We start from the raw sequence: 21,000 nt of genomic DNA, 5'->3' as shown, positions 1-21,000 counted from the left end.
CAGCCCTCCCTCCTCCAGCTGGTCAGGGGAGGGCTTGTGCCCGTGGGCTGCTCCACGCTTGCTCCAGGCCCTTCCATGCCAGGAGGTTTCTCGATCAAATTCCCAAGGGAGAGCAGCAAGAAGACAAGAATGCTTTGCCATGCGCGTCAAATTGCTCGGAGCTCCTTGGGGCTGACTGTGCTGCTCCAGAGCCGCAGCTCTTGCACATCGTCCTGCTGAAACCGGGCAACATCCAGCTTTTCGCCTTTATCCCTGAGTCCGGAGTCAAAGCATTGTGAAGATGAAAAATTAGACTCTGAAAGTAATGGAAGTGGTAAATAATGCTTTGCAGTAAGCGCTGAATCAGTGCAGCCGTCCGTGCATACCTGCTCGTCTGCAGCATTGCAAACTCCAAGCCCGTATAGAAGCTGCAGCCTTGACTCTCCGTTTTAGTGTCATTATCACCGTTATTTCAAACCTAGCAGTAACTGGGAACGCTGAGCAGGTTGCAATTCTGACACAGTCTACACCACACACAGATGAAAGACATCCTACGCTCATCCCGAGGAGAATATACTCTCAATAGTCTCAATTGTCACAGATCCCCCATCCTCTGTTCCAACATATATCCACTTGCAAACTGTCACCCTCATATTAAAAATAAACCAAAACTATCTGTGTCTCTCTGCTTCACTGAGATATCTGAGTTGAAAGGGTAGAAGTGCTTACAGAAAGTCATGGAAGGATCCAGGACGGCATACCAGAACTTGGTTTTGGCATCTGGGAACCAGTTTTCAGCCATATGTATCACCGTTCCTGCGTGCACTCTGGTCCACACAAAATTAGCCCTGTGGAATGTCGATTTAAAATTCGCTTTCCAGAAGTACTTAAATGCAGGAGCTAAAATTTGCTCTTTCTACATTTCCTACCTGTTTAGGAAAGGAGGAACAAAGTCCTGGCCCTTTGTTATTTGGGTTCCTTCCCGGGAAGGTTTGCAAAGCCCACGTCTAGCTCTGTGGTTTGTTTGCAGCCTGAACAAAGACCTTTTAAGCAGCAGCTCCCAACAGGAGCTCGCCACCTGCCTGCCCCTTGCCTTGCAGTTTACGTTGGGGTCTCTTTCTCAATAATAGCTGGAACATGTGTGCAAACCGGTGCGATTTTTTTTCCTCTATGCCTACAGCGCTGGCTGCAAACCAAACGCCAGCCCAGGGCGCGCGGCTGGGAGAGGGGAAAAAAAACCCAAAACAAAACAACAACCTGGGGAATGTTTCCTTGCTCCTGAGAGCTCCAACACATCCCTGCTCGGGGGAGCACTTGCCATGGCTGCCACTTGCCGCATCCAGCAGCCAACAGGGTTTCCTTTCGAGTGGACTCCAGCTAGATTTTGGGCAAAGGATGGGGGTGAGGGGGACGCATTTCACAACTGCTTGGTCATATTTTTCAACTGATGCCATTTGGCTTGTTGCACAACCACCACCCTTGCACGTCCTTGCAAATGGGGGCTTGTTGCACAACTACTATGTCCCTGCAAATGGTCCCATGAGGGCGAGGGGGGCTCCTTTGCACCCAGACGTGGAAGTTTGTCCTCACCAACAGGTTCTGAGCTGTGCTTTCACCTCTCTGATGCCAACCTCTTGGCCATAAAAGCCGGGTGGACGCAGTTTTCTTAGCCAGGAATCCAGAGAGGTTCGTGCAACCAGCTAACGCCAACCCCACTTGAAACCTTCCCGGAGACAAGCCCTGCCGTGCAGCACACGGTGGCCCCGAGCACCTTCCTCGGTCCAAGCAGCTCATGCAAGAATAACAGGGAATAACGGATACGCCTGAGGATATGGCACAGAAAAGGAACAGGGTACTTCGGGGCGTGCTGGCGCTCGGCTCCGCTTCCCGCTCAGGGCTGGACGCCTGGGGAGAAGCAGGGTATTTATGGGCTGGCTTGGAGGGATTAATTTTCACAGTAAACAGGGACATCAGAGCTTTTCACTATTTATTGGTAGAGATTCAGTTTTGCAGGGGTTTGTGGTAAGTTTATGGCTTGCCCAGGCAGGAGGGCGGCTGGAGATGTGGTGTGGGCAGCGTGGAGCCTCCGCGCCCTGCGGAGGGATGCTGCCTGCAGCCGGCCGGGGAATGTGGATGGTTCCTTGCAATATCAGCTAAAAACAGGAGCCCAACACAGCTCATCTCAGCTGTGCCCGAGGAAGGCCCTCTCGGGTCAGTGCTTTAACGCTGTCGTGCCATTCTCACCGCACACACAACGCCCTTGCCCTCTCCCTCCCGGAGCCCTTTCCAACTTGGCTGGAGTGGTTTAAAGAGCTTTTTTTTTTTCTCCGTGCGTGCCTATCTTTCCACCAGACCCCCTCCCGGGGGACAGGCGAGCCCGTCCTGTCAGCCTCAGAAATAGACGGTGGCTCATATCGCAGCTCGCAGCCTCCTCCCCAAACCCACGGCCGCAAAGGCGATTGCTCAAGCGTAGCATTCCTCCTCCCTGCGTCCCGGGAACAGCTGTACCGAAAAGATGCCGAGAATCCCTGCAAGGCTCCAAGGAAAAGATATTAACCCAGGAGGGGAGCAGCAGTGATATAATAAAAAGTCATAATAAAAGAGAGAAGCCACTGAGTGGATTAGCAGCCCAAACGCTGCTTGGCTTCTGGTCTCCTTTCCTTCAGCTTTTCTGCGCCGCACGGTGATCTGCTCAAATTCCTCGATCCCAGAGATGCTCAGCTCCTGAATTTCAGACAGATCTCCTGGAGGTGTCCACGCTGCAAAGCCTGAGGGCACGGCTGAGAAACAGAACTGCACTTAACTCCACCTGAGCACACAGGAGAGCACGTAGGCATGCGTTGCAGGCATTAGGTGCTGCATTATGCGAGCTCCCCGATGCCTGGGCTCTGCTGGAGCAGGGCCACCCGCTCCAGGTCTGCCCTCGTGGGCAAATAAAAGGCAGATTTGGGGCTTTGTGCGTATTTCTAAGGTACGGCAGCAGGGTATGTCCCGCTGTTTTAAAAACCCCTGGTACCTGCCACGTACCAGTTCTTCCCTACTTTGTGCCAGCGTGGAGCAGAGGATGGTTTTTCCCTGCCCGGTTGCTCCAGCAGCATTGACCTATGCTCGGCACAGGGGCAGCGGGATGCAGAGGTGGGGTGTCCCCGTGGGGAGCAAGCAAACCCGCCGTCCTCACCCGCTGTGCACCCAGGTCCAACACCCAGCACGAGGCATTCAAGGTCGACTTTCCCCTTCGCTCCTTTAGAAACACCCGGGACAATATCGGGGGCACAGAGCATCTGCTGCCAGGAGCCGCCGGCTGCGTCAAGAATTTCGCTGTTGGGGAGAGACAGGAGCGAAGGGGGTGGCTGCGGCGGTGGCAGCTGTTCCCTGCCTGCAGCCCTCCCGGCCACGCAGGGCATTTAAATTTTAAAGCACGTTTGCCACGGCTGCTCTCTCCACCGTCGCCACCCGGCTCACAGAAACCCTCTCCCCGGGAGCCACGGGGCCTGCGAGGCACCGATGGGTTCGCTGGTGGCCAAGCTCCTTCTGCCCACCATCAGCACCTTGGTCTTCCTCCCCACCATCAGCATCGCGGCCAAGCGGCGATTCCACATGGAAGCCATGGTTTACTTCTTCACCATGTTCTTTGTGGCGGTAAGATATCCCCATACCCACCCCCACCCCCCCTGGCATGGTTTGTCCCCCCAAATGCCCCCTGCTTCGGGCCTCCCCTGGGAAGGGCAGCTGGATCTCATCCAACAGCAGCGAGTGCAACCCCCAGAATATCCATTTTCAGTTATTTCCTACTGTGTGCAGTGCTGAGTAGCTGATTCTTCAGTTTAGGATGTGCTAAGGGGTGGCCTTACACAGATTTAATGGTGGTTTATGGTTGTGAGGCTAGGGAGAGGGTCTGGGTGCAAAGACACTTGATCGATTCGCGATGTTTTGGAGCTGGGTTTCCTCTTTGTTTTACAGCTGGTAAGCGGCCATGCTGAATTTGGGGTTTAAATCCTATCCAGAGTCTCTTGCTCTGCTTCTGTCATTTCAGCCAAAAGCACATAGACAAATTATTGATTTTGCAATTGCTAACTAGAGATGGGAGCGATGCTGGAGTCAGGGGAGTTTCTGCACTGGGAAAGGAAAGACCAAAACTTGCCGCTGAGCTATCGAGAAAAATAATGATTAACCCTCCACCGTGGCGGAGCCGTTTGCAAATGTGTGTTTCACCAGGCTCAGAATCGCCCTGCCTTCCCTCACGTGGGAGTAACGAGCCGAGAAAGTCAGTTGTCTGTATGTACACAAAAAAATTCATATTCCTGCTCCTGGCAGTAAGCTGCCCTGCGCCTTGTATTGCTGCTAAGTGCCCCCGCACACCCTGGCTGAGCACCTAAAGCAGCATTCCCACTGGAAAAAATCTCCTGTTTAACCTCATGGCAACACTCTGCTAAAGAATATGAAGGGAATAGCCCAGCAACCCAACCGATATTGCATTTACCTTTTCTTCCCACCCATCTCAAGGCATCTCATCAGGGTTGTCACGTCCCTTGCACGGTGACACAGAACTGAGGCAGGGAGCAGATAAAGGACCTTCCCGGTGTGAAAAGCTCTTCCACAGCCGCAGGGCTCTGAACAGCCCAGTCTCTTATTCCTAAGGATCCACCATTTAAGCCTCCAATTAGAGCACAATGCAGGGGGAGAAATTCTGCCAATTCCATAAAAACTACAGGACTAGTTAATAAAAACGTCCCAACCGAGGCCCCCCCAGCTCCCCGGGGAAGCCAGACATCTACGATTTCATTTTGCACCAGTTTTGTGTCTGCTCCACCTCCCTGAGAAGTCAATAGGAAAATTGGCATGTGTTTCGACGGGAGGTGGAACGGGTCCTCACCGAAGAGATTGAAGAGGCAAAATAGCTGTGCGTGGGGAAGGGAAGGAAGGGAAGGCAGCTGCCAGCATGGTCGGGGGGGTAGGAAGGGCAGCAGCTGCTGCTGTTGCCTTTCTTGTAGCATCCCACTCCTCCTCCCCTAGGAGACCTCACCAGAGCGGTGAAAGCATATGTCCATCGCAGACAAGTGCTGCGACGCCAGCCAGAAACACGGGTTTTTTTTTGTCTTCCACCCTTTCTTTCCCCCTGTCTCCAGACTCCCCGAACCCAACCTCAAACAGAGAAAAGAATTATGGCCGTGGTGCAACCTTTTCTAGAAACTGCAGCGAGCCAAAGGACTTGCAGCAATTCCCATTATAAATAATATCAGCATCCCCGCTGGGCCATGACAGTCAAGGATTGTTCCAAGGGCGCCCTGCCAAGCAGTGAAGGGACTTCTTCAGAAACAGCGAAGCACGCTGGTGCTACCACTAGAAAACTCGCAGGGCTGAGTGCTCGGAGGAAAAGGCGAGCGCCAGGCAAACACTGGGAGCATTCCTCTGATTGCACTGGAAAATTTCTCTTGGCTTGGTTTGCCTTTGTGTTGCATGACAATGGGGGTTTTTTTGCAAATAACCTGATCAATGAGCTAATGGGCAGGAACCAGCGGCTTTTAAGGGAATGCACTAATGAGTGAATTCCCCAGTATTCAGACTGTGGCCGTACAAACCCTATTTAGCCTGGACAGTGACCTGGCAACCATACACATTTCATCAGGACACTCATTTTGAATTGTTTTACAAGAATCTTTCGCAATTAGAGCCATAACCCCAGAGTCCTCCTTCTGCTGGAGAGGACGTCCCCGCACCGCCTGCGGCTCGACTCGAAGCAGCTTGGTCATCAGATTGCAAATTCTGGCACAGACCGAGAGGCAAACTAAGGCTCGTCCACAAATAATTTGTACTAAAAGAGAAGAATGCTGATTCTCAGGCAATTCACAATTGGGAACGGTGACATTATATCTCAAATATATTCATTGCTACATATCAGTGACCCTGGTGTATTTGAGACTGTTCTGTTCTGGCTGGCCATCCTTTCAACAGCCATGCAAAGACTTTTTCAAACCAGTTGATAAAAGCTTTTACCTTACTGGTCTGTGGGTAAAGAACTAGTTTTCTAACTCTCTTTTATTTATTTCTTTTGGTTTTGAAGTTTTACCATGCGTGTGACGGTCCTGGCTTATCAGTGCTGTGCTTCATGCGCTACGATATCCTGGAGTACTTCAGCATCTACGGAACAGCTCTGTCCATCTGGGTGTCCCTGATGGGTAAGCACTGGTCTCTCGTGGTGCCTCCAGAGCACCAGCGTTTGCAGGTCGGGCAGGATTTGCCAGCATCACTGGTGAGACAGCTAGTGGGTACAGTCCCCAGAAATGCTGTTGCCTTTGAGCTCCCATCAGCAAGGCTCAGCTCTGAGACTGGCTTATGGAGTCAGCCTGTGCTATGGTTTAATCCATTTTTATCTCGTCCATGCCTTGGAAAGTCATTGCTCTCTTGGGGTCCAGACACACAAGAAAACTGTCCTGAGTGGTGGCTGGGGAAGTTTTTCCCTTGGAGATAAACAGAGCTCTGGCGCCTGGTGTTTGTGTAAGTTGGGTGTCCCTCTGCCTTCACCAGCTCTTATGCATGTCCTTACAGCAGGAGAATTATTTATTTCAAATTGGCAAGTGACAGATGCAGCCTTATGCTTTAGTTCAAAGCAGGACAGTACTATGAGATGACTGAGTCTGAAACCTCGTATGTCAGGGGTTCTCCCATTTCTCCTTATTTTCCCCATATACTGAGCCCATTAACTTGTTCTGTCCTGGCTTGGGGGCATTAAGAAATGCAGAAGCTGCCACTTCCCTGGGTAGTGTGCAAATCAAAGTGGCTTAGTCAAAACAAATTATCTTCCTAGCTTATCGAAAGGCCAGTCTGGGCTGACGGGAAATATTAGACTACTTAGAAAAAGCAGAAATACATTTCACTTCCTTTTTAAAAAAAATCCTGACCCTTGCTGCGTTACTCAGTTTTCCTTTTCCTACATTCCCTTCGCTCTCGTTTTTTTCTCATTTTGTTCCTCATTTGCCACTGAAACAAGGTATAATACAAAATAACAAGAACAACAACAAAAAAAAGACAGAACTAAAGAAGTATGAAAACTTCAAACCAATTATTTTCCCCAGTTTGTTAACATGTTTTTTGGAAGGATGTATTTCTGATGGGAGCAGAGAGTAGGGTAAGGGGAGAGAGATGAGGGGACAGTCACTTTCCAACAGCAATGGCTTTACTCAACAGATTTGGACCATCTCTAGCAGCTGCACACCCAGTCCCCTCTCCAGCCAGGCAGGGTCCCCAGCCCTCCCGATGGGGACTTGGGGTCACCATGCTGATGCACAGCCCCAAAACTCTCACAAGACTTTCCCCTCTGCCCCTCGGGGCTCCGGGGATGGTGCAGGACCTCTGCCCCGTATGGGGGAGATCCTGCAGCCCCTGAGCCCAGCACAAGCCGTGGGGCAGCTCCCCCTCCACCGGGCACAGGTCCATCCCTCCTCCCTTCACTGCAGACAGCAGCATCCCCCTCCCAGGGCATGTGATGGGATAAATCTTCCATGTAGGGAAAAATAAGTGGGAAAAAAATTAACCTTAGAAATGGCTCTGTTCCCCCAAGGTGTGAGCCCCAGAGTGGGGTCCCGCACTGTCCACGGCACTTTAGTGTTCTCTGCTCAGCTAGAAAAGGCAATGAAGCAAATCATCTCCGAAGGGCATTTTCAGCAGATAACAGCAGTGTCAGGGTAGGTCAGAGCTGATCCAGACACTTTGGCTCCTTGCAGCAAAATTCAACTTGATTGCTTCATTGCTGCATTCAAAACCCTTGCAAAAAAAAAAAAAAAATACAAATCCTGGACTACAATGTTTAAAATATTGACCCCCAGGGAAACAACATAGATTAAAATGCGGACATTATCCCTTAGCCAAACTCCCTATAAAACCACGATCCAAGGACATGGAAGGTATGGTGACTGAAGCCCAGGGAAGCCTCTCGCTGTGGCTTGTAAAGCCCGAGCGCACATGTGCGGACGCAGACCCTCGGGCACACTTCCCGGAATGCAAATCCAGGACAGCCATAACACAGCTGTGCGAGCTGGAAAAGCATGGAGCCCACTGGGATCCATAACTTTTATCAGTTATTACCCCATTCTGTGCTAAACAAAAGCCTCTAATAATTTACTCGCACTGGCGACTTCCAGCTTACAAACCTCAGGCAGGTGCCGGCACGGCCGGGCAGCCCAGTCCCCATCACACCGGCGAGCATGGTCCTACTGGAGTGGGGTGATGTGGGCTGTATCGGTGTGAGCCAGCAAGTTTGGGGGGGTTGGAGATGTAGGATGAAGCCAAGAGCCGATTGCAGGCTCACTGGACGCGAGCGTCTTTGCAACTGTCTCCGACATCTGGGTCAAGGCAGGAAAGGGGAATACGGGTGGGAAATCTTTAAATTCCACATGCAACATTGAACATAAGACCTCTAAAATCAGCTTCTAGACCCACCACTCAGCTGCCTCGGGATGGTTTTACTTTGCCCCTGCGTGCCTCAGTTTCCCCAGCTGTGTGGCATAAGAAGGGCAAACCAGACCAAGACGAAACGCTGAGGGTCCCTGGGGCAGGCAGGACAGACCCCAGTAAGGCTTTAGGGAAGCAGCTGAGGAAGGGGGTGGGTGAACTCATGCTCCCTGTGCTCGGTGCCGTGCAGCCCTGGCAGAGTTTGACGAGCCGAAGAGATCGACCTTCGTCATGTTCGGCGTCCTCACCATCGCTGTGAGGATCTACCACGACCGCTGGGGCTATGGTGTCTACTCGGGACCCATCGGGACGGCCGTCCTGGTGATAACCGTGAAATGGGTATGTAGGGAAGGGCAGCATGCCAGGGCTTGGCAGGATGCTCGCGGTGGGGAAGGGGCTGAGCCCTGCACAGAGGGGTCCGACCTGGGCCAGCGGTTTCCTCCATGAGGTCCAGCTCTCACCACACAGGCCATCCCGGTGATTAAACAGCACTTCTCCTTCAACTCGGGCAGCAAGCAGGCAGACAGCAAGCAGCCTCTGTGATAAACGCCAGATTCAATCAGTCTGAGCAATCTACCACATCTCCTGTCCCTGCGTTTCTAATCAGGAGGAACGTATTTATGGAGTTTTTACAGCTACTCAGAGGCAGAGGGGTCTGGTAAACTGCCCTGGAGCTGGTGGAAGATGTGCATGAAACACGGTGATAAAGTGGGAAGGAATCTGCCTGTAGTCAGCCTGAATCTGGCTGGAACAGTCGGGCACCATGCCGCAACCTGTGCCCCGCACACGGCAGATGCTGCGGACCCAGGCGGGAGTGCGGTGGTGGAGCCACTGGCAGGCACGGGCAAGGAGAAGGATTCAGTGGTGGGATAAAAATTGCAGGAAGATGCTGCCGAGCACCATGGAAATGCAGTGATGCAAGTCCCAGGAATATACTGTCACTAAGCCCCCTCTTAACTGCTTGGCCAGAAGCTACAAGCAGGTGGCCATGATGGGGAGGAGATGGGCAAGGAGGGGACCGAGGCACAAGACCACCCTGCATCCCCCAGCCCGTAGATGCTGTGCGGAGATCCGCTCTCCCACAGACTGGGTTTGTGAGGGCACACACTCCCTGAGCTGGGTTTGGGGCTGAATATTAAGAAAACAGCATTATGATCAGGAATGAAGCAGGAGGACCCGTTGCAGCATGCGGGCAGAGGTGCTTCCCACCTGCAGCCCGGCAGAGCTGGTCTGCGGGCTTTGTGTGGTTTTATTTCAGCGTTAATGGGACCTTTCAGACGCAAAGCAGCCAGCTAAATGCAGGTGAATACGCTTGGTGTGCTCTCTCTTTCCTTCCAGCTGCAAAAGATGAAAGAGAAGAAAGGGCTCTATCCAGACAAGAGTGTCTACACCCAACAGATCGGTCCTGGCTTCTGTTTCGGGGCATTAGCGCTGATGCTGAGGTTCTTCTTTGAGGTACCTGTTTGCACACTCAATCACCCTGACTTTACAAGGTGTAAAGGACGTTACCAAGATAGGAGACCTCCCCCTTCACACCACTGGCTGCATGCAGCCTTGGACAAAACCCAGCTCACGTCTGGGTCTCCAGGGCTGGCGTGCAGGAATGAGGGTCCCCATCCCAGCCCCTGGCCTGTTAACTGTGGTGTTGGCAGGGAGCGATGTGACAGCAAGGGACACATCACAAGGGTGAGGCTTGCTCTCTTTTGCCCCTGTTAAGTGAGTCACAAGGGCACGGGCCATACCTTCTTCAGCTGCACATAGTCCTCAAAATGGCTTTGTCAAACGCAAGTGGGGTTTTTTGGAAACTGGGCATGGGTGACTTAAGGACACCTTGCAGAGCCACGGCAGGGACTGGATATGACCCAGGCATGGCCAGATCCAAAGCTGGCTCACGCCAAAAAAAGACTCCCAGTTGACTCCCAGGGGCACCGGATCCCATATTTATAAACTTTTGCTCTCACCGCTGGCCGGTCCGTCCGTCCTGCGCAGAAGGGTCTGTCCGTCCCGCGCGGGGAAGGCGATAACCCCCCGACACAGCTGCCGGTCACGCCTGCGCTCAGCCCCGCCGTTACGGCTGCTCTGTGCATTGGGAGCTGCTAGATACAACCTCACAGTCATCCCCAAGGATTATTTTTCAAAGCATTTAGTAATTGCAAATTCTAGCAGAACATAAAAATGTCACTTAGCAGAAACCGCCTCCCCCTGCGCCCCGGCCTCGCCGCCGCGTCCTTTGCGGGGTAATGAAACACTTCATTCAAGAATTGGGAAATGTGCAAATTGGAATGTGTTAAATCCACTTTGCCTTTTTTTTTTTTTTTTAAGGCTGGAAGTCCTTTCTTCTTTGACAGCAGAAAGAGGCAGAAGGCTCAGGAATCTGTTTTATTCCTTTCCTTTTGGCTACTTGCAGAAATCTAACGTTTTGCACCTAACGCGGAGCCCCCTCCGGCACCGCTGCTCCTGCGGCCCCGGCAGGTCTTGCTAATGCTCTCCTCACTTGCAGGAGTGGGATTACACCTACGTGCACAGCTTCTACCATTGCGCCTTGGCCATGGCCTTCGTGCTGCTGCTGCCCAAGGAGAACAAGAAGGCCGGGAGCGGCGGGACCCCTGCCAGGCTCGACTGCTCCACGCTCTGCTGCTGTGTCTGAGCCGCCCGGGTGAGGAGGGCACTTGCTTTTCTGCTCTTGGGGTGATGCAAGCAGAAGCAAAATGCCTGCTGCTGCATTTTCCTCTGGGACACCGGCATCTTTTCCCACCAGCTCTGAGTCTTTGCTTCCCTGGAAAGTCTTCACCTTTCCACCATCAGCCCTAGCAAGTGTGGTGCTTCCAGTTTGCTACAGACCCGTACTTCTCCCTGGAGAGGCACTTGTCTGGGCTGCAACCCTCAGGAGATCTTTGCACCCTTGGGCCATGTCACCGCCCGGGCCGTCACCTGCACCCACCCAGGAGGACCCGAGTTGTCCCCTCCGTGCAGGTTTGCCCAGCCTGAGCACACGAGGCTTCGTTTGCAATGCCCAATTAACGGAACCTGTATTTTGTGAGATATTTACTATTTTATTTATGCATTCTCTTGGTGTAAATAATATATACTAACAAAGACTTCGCAAGCATGCAACGCCAGCATTTCTTAAGCGGCACAAGAAACTTTCCAGCTCAGGTCCCACTCAGTCGAGGGCAGATGCCAGCTCCAAATCAGAGCTCTGGGCGCAGCCCCCGCCTCCCCTGCCCACAGCCCCCACTCCCGGCCTGGAGGGAGCTGCAACATTGGGCACTTTGTCCTTGCAGACCTGCCCGGGCGGCGCAGGCAGCAGGTGCTCTCTCGGAGAGCCTCATTAATATGGAAAGTACATGGAAAATTAGAGGCAGAGAAGAGAAGCTCCTGGAGGGAGGGGGAGGGCTGTAAGCCTATAACATCTCCTCTAACAGACTATTTACTATAGCAGAAGTGTATGATTTATTTAGACTGTCTGGGAAAACCGCCAAGACTATATGTCATGGACAATTAGAGCAGTATTGATATACAGTGATGTCCACAGAAAGCCCACATAAAGCCTGGGTTCCTCTGGAAGAGAAATCCACCCTGGTCATTCATCAGAGCAACTTCCTGCGACGGGGCAACAAGCAAAACCGAATGAGCTTCCAACAAAAATATAAATGAATTATGAACCCCCAAGCATCCAAGAGTCACTGGCAAGCGGTGGCACAGCCGATGCAGCTGCACGCAGAGGCAGCGCTAGCAAAGCGGTTTCAAAGGCTTCACCAGCACCTACACCAACACAGCACACCAGGTCTTTTTGCAGCATCCAGCCCCCGGGATGTTTTGCAAGATGCTCTGAGGGTTTGTGTGCAATGCTTTCCCTGTTGCTTGCATGCTACTGGAGTACTTTGCCACGTGAGGATCGCTCAGGGCATCTGCAAAAAACAGTCCCAAGTTCTCTGACTCCTAATTCAGAGCTGAGTGCGAGAAGCACCTCGGCACCGTGTGCAAGAGCCGGTTCCGAGGGTGCACGGCCACTTCCCAGGGGGTCACCCACGTGGGTGTCCCATGGCCAGGCCCACACTGGCTCTTGCTGAACCACCCCGAGCACATCTTTGGGTGCAAATACTCAATGCTGACCCTCCCCAGGAGCCTGGCCAGCAGTGCCAGCAGCCTCCGGCCCTCCAACCTTCGCTGCTTGCTGCAGCCGCTGATCGGAGGCACCCTGATCCCCCCACCCCTGCCCATTTTGCAGCTGTACGGCCCCTCCTGGGCTGCAGTGACATGCATAACCCCGCAGCAAGCCCCAGCAGCTCATGGGCAGCACGGGCATGGGGAGAACCTTGTGCAGGTAAAGCACTGGGAGGAGAGGCGCTGGGTGACTGCACCGCCTTACCGTGGCTGAGCAGGAGGGAAGCAAGGTTGGCAAACGCCGTGCAAACAAGGACGGCACGTCAGCTGAGGCCCAGCTGAGTAAATGAAAGCTCCTGCTCCCACCTGCCATGCATTCAGGTGTTACACAAGAAAAAAAAGCAAACCAAAAGTGTATTGCATGCAGTAAAATCCCAGGCAAGGTTTCCTTTTTCCCCCTCTGCCTGTTGATGCCCCAGGGTGCTGCTCCGACTGTGCAAACTGTCCATCACTTTGCACCCCAGTGCAGGACCAGCACCCACCCTCGGACTTGAAATGCAGCCGGGCACATCCGCAGGGTTCCTGCAGCACCAGCCCCACGCTAGCAGCAGCAGCAGCAGCACCCGCTGCAGCAGGACTGGGCACCCCAACACCCAGGAGGAAGGTGCACGGGCTGAATTCGCTCTCACTGGGGCAGGATATCCCCTGCAATACAAATGCAGTGAAATATTATAAACATTTACAGCAACGTAGACAAAACAGTCTCTTGTAACCTTTTAGCGCTGCCGAGAGCTTTGCCTGTAAGAGCTCTTGAGCCTCTGCCAAAAATTCTTGCTGTTTTCATAAGAGTAGGTGTTTTCGTCTAAGGTGCAGTCTGAGTGCTGTGACCTTTGTCATGTCTGCTACTGAAATTTCCTGCTTCTCTGTTATTCTCTTCTTTGGTAAGACGATATGAAACCCAAAACTTTTATTGCCCCTTTTAAAGCGTCTTTATAGCTCCCCGTCTACTTCATATACTGTCTTATTCTCGAACACTGGGATATTACTTATGGGATCTGGGCTTGATGCTGCAAAAGGCATTTGGGTTTCACGAAGCCCAAAACGCCTGGGCTTTTTTAAGATCAGCAGGAGGGGGGCGAAGAAAAAAAGAAAGAAAAAAGGAATGAGAAGGGAGAGACCAGGCTTTCCACTCTGGAGGCATCAGCATCTGCTACCAGCGCAGCGACAGAGAGCAGCGACAAGGGCGGGCAGGAGCCTGCCAGCCTCCCTCCTGCTCCACGATGCCTCCCCTGGCACAAAAATCCCATTTGCTTTGTGTCTGGGCTGCAGTGGCAACATGGGGTGCCCGCTGGCCCCGTGGGGATGGCATCGCGCGGCCTCTCTTCCTGCGCCTCCGTCCCCTGCCAGCTCTGCCCTGGAGCCGGCGGCTCGGATGCGCCCGGACACCGCTCCCGGTTCCAAATCCAGTGCGAGGGTGCTGGGACACACCTGCCCCGGAGCTGGCACTGAGGGAGGCCAGCCCTGCCCGCAGGGCTCCCGTGCACCCCGTTCCCCCGCTTGGTTTCGGCATCAGGACAGACCACGTGAAGGACGGGCGTCCCTAGGTGAGGGCTGATGCAAAGCCACAATGGCCAGACACCAGTGCCGGGGATTCCTGGTCCCATCCCAGGCCTTGGGCTGCGGGGGCATCACCTCCGCCGCACGCAGGGACCGCGGTGGCAGGGATCCGCTGGGATCTCGCTCGCCTCTGCACGCTCCACAGCATCCCACCACGGGAGGAGCAGGGACCCGGCATGCCGGAGGGGAGAGGGCTGGCTCTGGACCGCAGCCCCGCAGGGATCTTGCAGCAGGCACAGGGGCCAGCAGGCAGTGACGGGGTGGAACCGTCCCCTCCGGGGGACACACGTTCCCCCACGCTTGCTTACAGCAGGGCCGGGATGAGAGGGGAATTAGGACCTACTCCTGCTCGAGGGGAGGCTTCCAGAGATGTCTAATGGGGCTCGGTGCCAGCTAATCTTCCAGGCAAACTTTATCCAGATCCCTTTGGCTGCAGAAAGTGAAAAACTAGCCAGACCAAAACATAAAAGCCTGGTTTCTGCTGCCAGCTGTATGGGGCACTCCAGAAAACGCCTTATCACCATGTGATTTTGAAAGACCGCTTCAGGGTTTTTTCCACACGCTGCTCTTCCCTCCTCACCCTCTCACCGTCATTCCTCCATGCACGTTCAAGTTGTGAGCCAGCCCGGCCAGCCCTGCCAGGTTACCTCACAGACCATGGGGCCAAGTTTTTCCTTCTAACCATTTTTATGCCCTTCAGGCCACAGCAATGCTATCCTGCTTCAGAAAGTGCTGTTGCTCCATCCTGGGGCACACGCAGCTCATCGGGAGCAGTGATGGACAACCCAAGGAGATGCATCCACCAGGATTACGTCCTCTCTGGAAGAAGAAACCAAACTTCCCTGGAAATTCAAGAGTGGTGATTTCTTGTGCAGGTAGGGGTAAGAGCTCTGTGGAGAGCCCCAGGGAGAGGTCTTTCCCCGGTGTCCTCCATCACCCTCTGGTTCTGATGTGCAGGAGATGTCTGTGTCCTGTAACAGGGACAAACCAGGTCTGCAAGGGCAAAGGGGAGTCACCACCAACGTCCTACAGAGACCCAGGGCTTCACAGCCATGGGGCATGGTACAGATGCACACTATGAGAAACCAGCCTCATCCATTAGCCTGGAAAAAAGGGAAGATGGAGCAACCAAAGCACTTATCTGGGATGACTTGGTATCTCTCAGCTTTGCTCCAGCTATCCCAGCCCCAAGGCACATCTTTTTCTGGTGCACGAAGAAGGTCTCCTGCAGTTCAGAGGAGTCAGGGGGCACCCAGGAAGAGCAGAGTGGGATTTGCCATGGCTGGTGCTGCTCTGCAGCAGCAGCACCTTTCTGCAGCAGTGCAGGATGGAGTTAGAGCAGATGCAACCATGGGGATCAGTAAGTGGTACCACCTGCATGGGTGCAAAGCAGCCTAACCCAGCACCAGCAAGAGAAAAAAATATTGATGCATCAGGATTTTGCTCAAAAAAATGCCATGCAGTGTCCTGGCAGGTCTCCTCCTCTTCCCTCTCAGCCTTTCAGCAAGATTTCCAACCAAATTTTCCAGCCCAGTTGGCACAGGCAGGGCAGCCCCATCCCAGCACCGCTCGGCAGCAACAGGGTATTTTCGGGGCACGGAGGGACTCATCTGCGATGCCGCACACAGGCTGAGCTGCTCCGTTCCCGGGGGGGTCGGGCAGGGAGCCCCTCGCACACTTGCAGGTGTCCGCTCCCCCTCCCCAGCAGCACCGGAGACGGACGCGGATGGTGGACTCAACCCAAGTGACCAAACCCCAGCAGAGTCCCCGGCCCAGGGAAGGGCAGATGCAGAGCAGCCGGGCTCGCTCGGCTCTTGCGGGGCTGCTTTCACAGCTGCAAAATCCCGCTCCAGGTCCAGGTTCAGTGTCTCCAGCCTCCCCACTCCTCCGGCGGAGCGGTCCCAGAGAGCGGCGGTCCAAGGTTTTTGGTTTAGGCCAATCTCCCAGAAATTCTGTCATCATGCAGTGCATCACGCACACTCCCGGATCCGCATTACACAGAGGATGGCCCCGGTCCAGCACCTCTTAAAGTCAGTGGAAAAACCCTCCCTCGCTACGATGGGAGCTGGCTCGGGCCGTATACGATCTGACAGATACCACGGAGTGAGAGAAGTTGTTTTAATCTGGGAATATCTCGTGGCCCCAAAACTTCTTCTGGAGAGGGACTGGGCAGCGTGTCTGCAGAGCGGGTGCTGCTAAGAAAAGTTCCCAACCTCGCAACAGCCTTTCAATGAGTGTTTAACGAAGCATCGTTATCTGATCCATGTGCTCCGAATGCAAGGGAACCACTCAGGTTTCCAACTGCACACATCATCTGATGCTCATAAAAAGAGCTGATGTGTCTGGGAAGCCCCAGACCCGAAGAAACATGATTTCAATGAGGAAAAAAGTCAATAATGCTTTGAAAAACACCCACGTGGACAGACAGGGATGGGCGGCTGCTCGTCCCTGCTTACCTGTGGTTTTCCCACAAAGAAAATGTTCACTGATAAAACTCATGATCTCCTTACAAGGGAGGATCTGTTTTGCCTGTAAAAGGGAAGGTTTGGGGGAAGTTTTACATGCAGCTCTCCTCTCTTTCTATGTCTTTATTTGCATTTTTGTTTTCACAGTAGTTGAGCTAATCTGAATGGAGCAGGAGCAAGGGTCCAGGTTATAACCAAAGTATCGGGTAGCACCTTCACATCTGGAAGGGATTTTGACACAAGTTCTCCCAGACTGTTACAGACAGTTTAAAAGCAAAATCTGATAAATAGCAAATGTTTAACAAGTCAATAGGAAGCTGCGTTCGCAAGAACATGGCTCTAACCGGTCTAGCACCGCCACGTTGCCAAGGCCCTTCAAACGCATACACACACATACCTGCAGCACGCGGTGACGGTTCGCTGGGCTCTGCCTGGTCCTGGTCTCTGTTAGAGAGGGAAGGATTAAAGACAGGCGTGTCTTTGCATGTCCAGACATGTCCAACAGCCCGCTTCAGAGCCTGAGAAGGTCCTGAGCCTCCCTGCGTTGGTGGGAAGGGGCTTGCTTCTCCTTCCCAGCCTAAACCGAGTCCCCTTTGTTTTCTGTACACCCTCGACTTCGCATTTAAGGTGTGTATTCAATAAAAGGACCTGAATTGCTCAGGAAAGCACCGTAGAGCCCGTCTGCACAAGCCTGCCGGCGTGCTGGGCATGCTGCCCCTGGCACAGGAGTTTCGGGGGCTTCGCTGGCCAGTGAGAACTTGCTTGGGTTGCTGCACGAAGGATCAAAAGCACACAAGGTCTTACCCCAATTTTGCACAGATTGGGGTCCATCAGAGCCCCAACTCAAAAGCCAGAGGTGTTTCCACCTTCGAAAAAACTTTGTCACCCCTTGAGAGCCGCAGCCTCCTCCGGGCAGAGGTCACCAGCTCTCAAGGGCAATGCCCTCCTGAGAAAAAGCACCGCTGCGAGCAAAACACCCCAACACAAAAGCTCTTGCAGTGTCGCAACCCTGCCTGGTTTGGGAAGACTTCATACCAATAAACAAATAACTACCCAAAATGTGGAAAGAGGCATTAAAATAGAGAGAATTATGCAAGGAGGGGGGAGTGGAGGGGGAGACGAAGGAATAAGAAGTGACCAGGAAAACCACCAGAAACCCTCTGGGATGCCTGCCTATATTTAAAGATAATGTGTCCAGCCGTCTTGCCAAGTCCCACTCATTTGGAGCCGGGCTCATGTTTTGGATTAATTTTAAGGCAGTTCCTAAAGCATCTCACTCGCGCAAGGAAGAATTTTTGCCTCCTTCGCCAAGGTGACCTTTTAAAAAATCTCACTCACTATTTTTCAACCTCTCACTCGTTTAAAATTGTCATTGCCCAGGAGCTGCGGGGCACTCGGTGCAGACAATTCATTTTCTGGCACTCACCAGTCCCATGGCCCTGGAGCATCCTGGTGCGGGGCTGGGTGCAAGGATGGGGGGCCCGGGGGGACATTTCTCTGCAACTCAGAACCCTTCCCGTCTCCTGTGAGCATCACTTGACCAAGCCCTGAGAACAGAAAGTGCCCTTCCTAGATACCTGAGCCTCTCCAGGCACTCCACCGTGGGCTGGTTGAAAGTTTTCCACAGAAAACTTCCATAGAAAGTCAGATTTTTATTTTTTTTTTTAAACTAAAATATTGGATGCATCCATGTGCCTTTGCTCTAGGAAAGGAAAAGTAAATTGCAAGTATTGCCCCCAAACTTTGACTGTTCCATTGTACATGGGTTTTCTGCTCAGCCTTTTTTGCTCAGAGCCTCCCCAGAAGGAGCCACCTCAAGATGTGCCCCAGTTGCTCAGTCTCCATGAGGAGGAGGCATTCAAGAGGTGCCCCTCCCAGATCCCCCCAGCTCCCAGCCGCAACAGGGCAAGAGTTTATGAGAAGAAACACCAGAGCAGTTGCTCCCAGAAACACCACCCAGCCCACCTTCTTGCCCAGGCATCTGCAGCATCCTAATCGCCCTGGAATCCAAAGCACGTCCACGGCAGGGTTGTCAGATGCTTCCCATTTAGCTTAAACTTTTGCAAAATGCTCAGCCACTGACTCACCGCAGGGCCTGGGGCGAGCCGGCACATGGCGGTGCTCGGCTGCCCTCGCCGCACCGCGGCAGGATCACGGCCGCTGCCCCAGCAGTGGTGTTTGGCCAAAAAAAAAAGGGATTTTTCCAAGTCAAGCATCCCTTGGTACTTTGCACCTCTCCCAGCACACCCGGCACGCTACCGGCGAGCGAGCAGGATAGGGGACGTGGAAGTTGCTACTTTTTGTTGATGATCCTGGTGCCATGCTGGGGTTTTAAGGGAGCGGTCGGAGCAATGGAGGAGAAAAGCACCATCAGAGAGGGACTGGGAAGGGGTGGCCACAGGGGCAGCCCTGGCAGTGAAGCGTGGGGCTGCAGAAGGTGGGAGCCCCTCAGCCCTGGCCCCGGCATTACGGGGAGTCCAGGAGTTGCAGTCAGTCGGGAGCTGCTTGGGTTGCAAGAGGCTCCGCTAATGCTTGGGCTTTTGGGAACATAGCAGGTAGGGCCAGATAATTTCCCTCACACCTTGTGCCCTAAAGATCCACTGGCAATACCAAGCGATAGCAGTGATCAGAAATTGTCCCTTTGGCTGGAAAAAAATAAATCACAAGATCTCGCCTCTCCCCAGGTCCAAAGGTGCCAGATGCAGCACGAGGACATGCGTCCTGCAGCAGCTTTGGTGCATTAGCATCCAGCTCCAGGGGAACGAAGACGCGCACCAAGAGGCTGCCATGAAAATGAGACAGATATTTGGGGGTTCAGTTAAGCAAATTTCCTCCAACCAACAAGAAAAGTTGAGCTTGGGTTTGGCTGGATTTGGGAGATGAAGATTTTGGGCAGCTCCATGGTTTTATTTAAATCAATTCAACCAGCCACTGCATAACCTTGTCCCACGAGGGGAACGCAGAAACTCAAGGTGCCTCTTGTGCAATAGATGCTGCTCTCTACCCAAGCAGGTCTGGGATAGTGCTCAGAGTTTTGCTCCATCTCTGTCCGGGCTAAAGGAAAGACCACACACAAAACGGTTTCAGGATGCCAGCAGCTGTGCACAAAGCATTTGGTTTACATTAATTATGTCTGGACAAAAAAAAAAAAAAAAAGGGTGGGAGAGAGAAGGAGAGCAAGCAAGCCGAGAAGACAGAAAGGATGAAGGGAGGCTTCTGCATCGCCCTGATGAGACCTGCTCAGATCCCAAATGTAGATTGCAGCACATGCCGTGTGTCTTAACACCTCCTGCCCTGAACAGCTTCTGCCTCCCAGCGCAGCGTGCTCCTGCGCTGCACAGTGCCTGTGAACGCCTTGGTGAATGTGAGGCACAAACACAGCCCATAACGCTCTTGAAGACCCCAGTGAGATCCTTTCCTCAAGCTTTTCTCCCCGCTCTGCTTTCGTCCTTCTCCTTTTCTGAGCAGAAATGATCCCAAGCAGGACTGGGGAAAGTAAAGCAAATGCTGCTGCTGGCAGGGGAAGGGATGCTGGTGATTACCGGGAAGGGAAGCAGCACACGAGAGGGGAGAGTAAATAAAATGAGGAAGAGGCAGACGGTAAGCAGAGTCATTAAAAACAGAAAAATCCCCTTCGTTTCCCAGCAGCGCAGAAACCCCAGGAGCAGGAGGTGAGCAAAGCCATTCACTGTCTCCTCTCTGGAGATCACTGGGAGCACAGGGGACTCTTCCAGCGTCAGGGACTGCCACCCACCCAGGGATGGACACCCTACGCCAGCACAGACCTGCAGGACCCCATCCCCTCCCCAAGGGCAAGAGGAGCCTGGAGAGGTGTGGGCTCAGCCTGCCTCGGGCTTGAGCACCCAGCAACAAGACCAGATTGATCAGATCTCCACAAAACAAAGCCCCACCATGGTGGGTCCATGATGCCACTCATCATGGGAGGCGGGGAGCGTGGTTCCCACCTTGGACCATGCGCCGGGCTGCACCAGCGTCATCGCACCGACCCAGCTCTGGGCTCACCAGCATGCACAGGGTGGGACATCCCCCCGAGCCCACCTGCCTACAGGGACTGGAGTGAGCGACCGCAAAAAGCTGCCTGTGACCTCCAGCACCTGCACCCCTGCGGTGTCCTGCACATCCCCTGCACGCTGCACATCCCCTGCATGCTGCACACCCCCTGCACGCTGCACATCCCCACCCCGTGCAGCCTCCCCTGCACTCTGCATGCCCTCTAGCACTAGGACTGCAGCCGTCCCTGACCAAGGACCTTGCTGTGCCAGGAGCTGTACAAATCCTGAACACATTCCCACCTCCCAAGGGCCAGCAGCGTGCAGCAGCCCAGCCAGGGCGATGAGCACTCTCAGGTCATGGCATCGCACAC

The 21,000-nt window shown here is 53.5% G+C and overlaps 1 protein-coding gene across 1 annotated transcript; it reads left to right on the top strand.

Moving 5' to 3' along the window:
• The first annotated feature begins 3,483 nt into the window (after nucleotides 1-3,483).
• MYMK (myomaker, myoblast fusion factor) lies at nucleotides 3,484-11,074 on the top strand. The gene is made up of 5 exons (XM_086475879.1): nucleotides 3,484-3,618; nucleotides 6,041-6,155; nucleotides 8,618-8,766; nucleotides 9,766-9,882; nucleotides 10,928-11,074. The coding sequence occupies exons 1-5, from the start codon at nucleotides 3,484-3,486 to the stop codon at nucleotides 11,072-11,074; spliced, it is 663 nt and encodes a 220-aa protein (XP_086332005.1).
• The last annotated feature ends 9,926 nt before the right edge of the window (nucleotides 11,075-21,000 follow it).

Source organism: Leptosomus discolor, chromosome 19 (assembly GCF_034619465.1).
Source record: "Leptosomus discolor isolate bLepDis1 chromosome 19, bLepDis1.hap2, whole genome shotgun sequence".
Classification (NCBI taxonomy): Eukaryota; Metazoa; Chordata; class Aves; order Leptosomiformes; family Leptosomidae; genus Leptosomus; species Leptosomus discolor.
Note: the sequence above shows the minus strand (reverse complement) of the source record. Positions and strands in the feature narration are given on the sequence as shown.

Coding starts and splice junctions, on each gene's coding strand:
- MYMK (XM_086475879.1), top strand. CDS start 3,484: ATGGGTTCGCTGGTGGCCAAGCTCCTTCTGCCCACCATCAGCACCTTG. Junction 6,156..8,617: donor CATCTGGGTGTCCCTGATGG/GTAAGCACTGGT, acceptor GGTGCCGTGCAG/CCCTGGCAGAGTTTGACGAG. Junction 8,767..9,765: donor TGGTGATAACCGTGAAATGG/GTATGTAGGGAA, acceptor CTTTCCTTCCAG/CTGCAAAAGATGAAAGAGAA.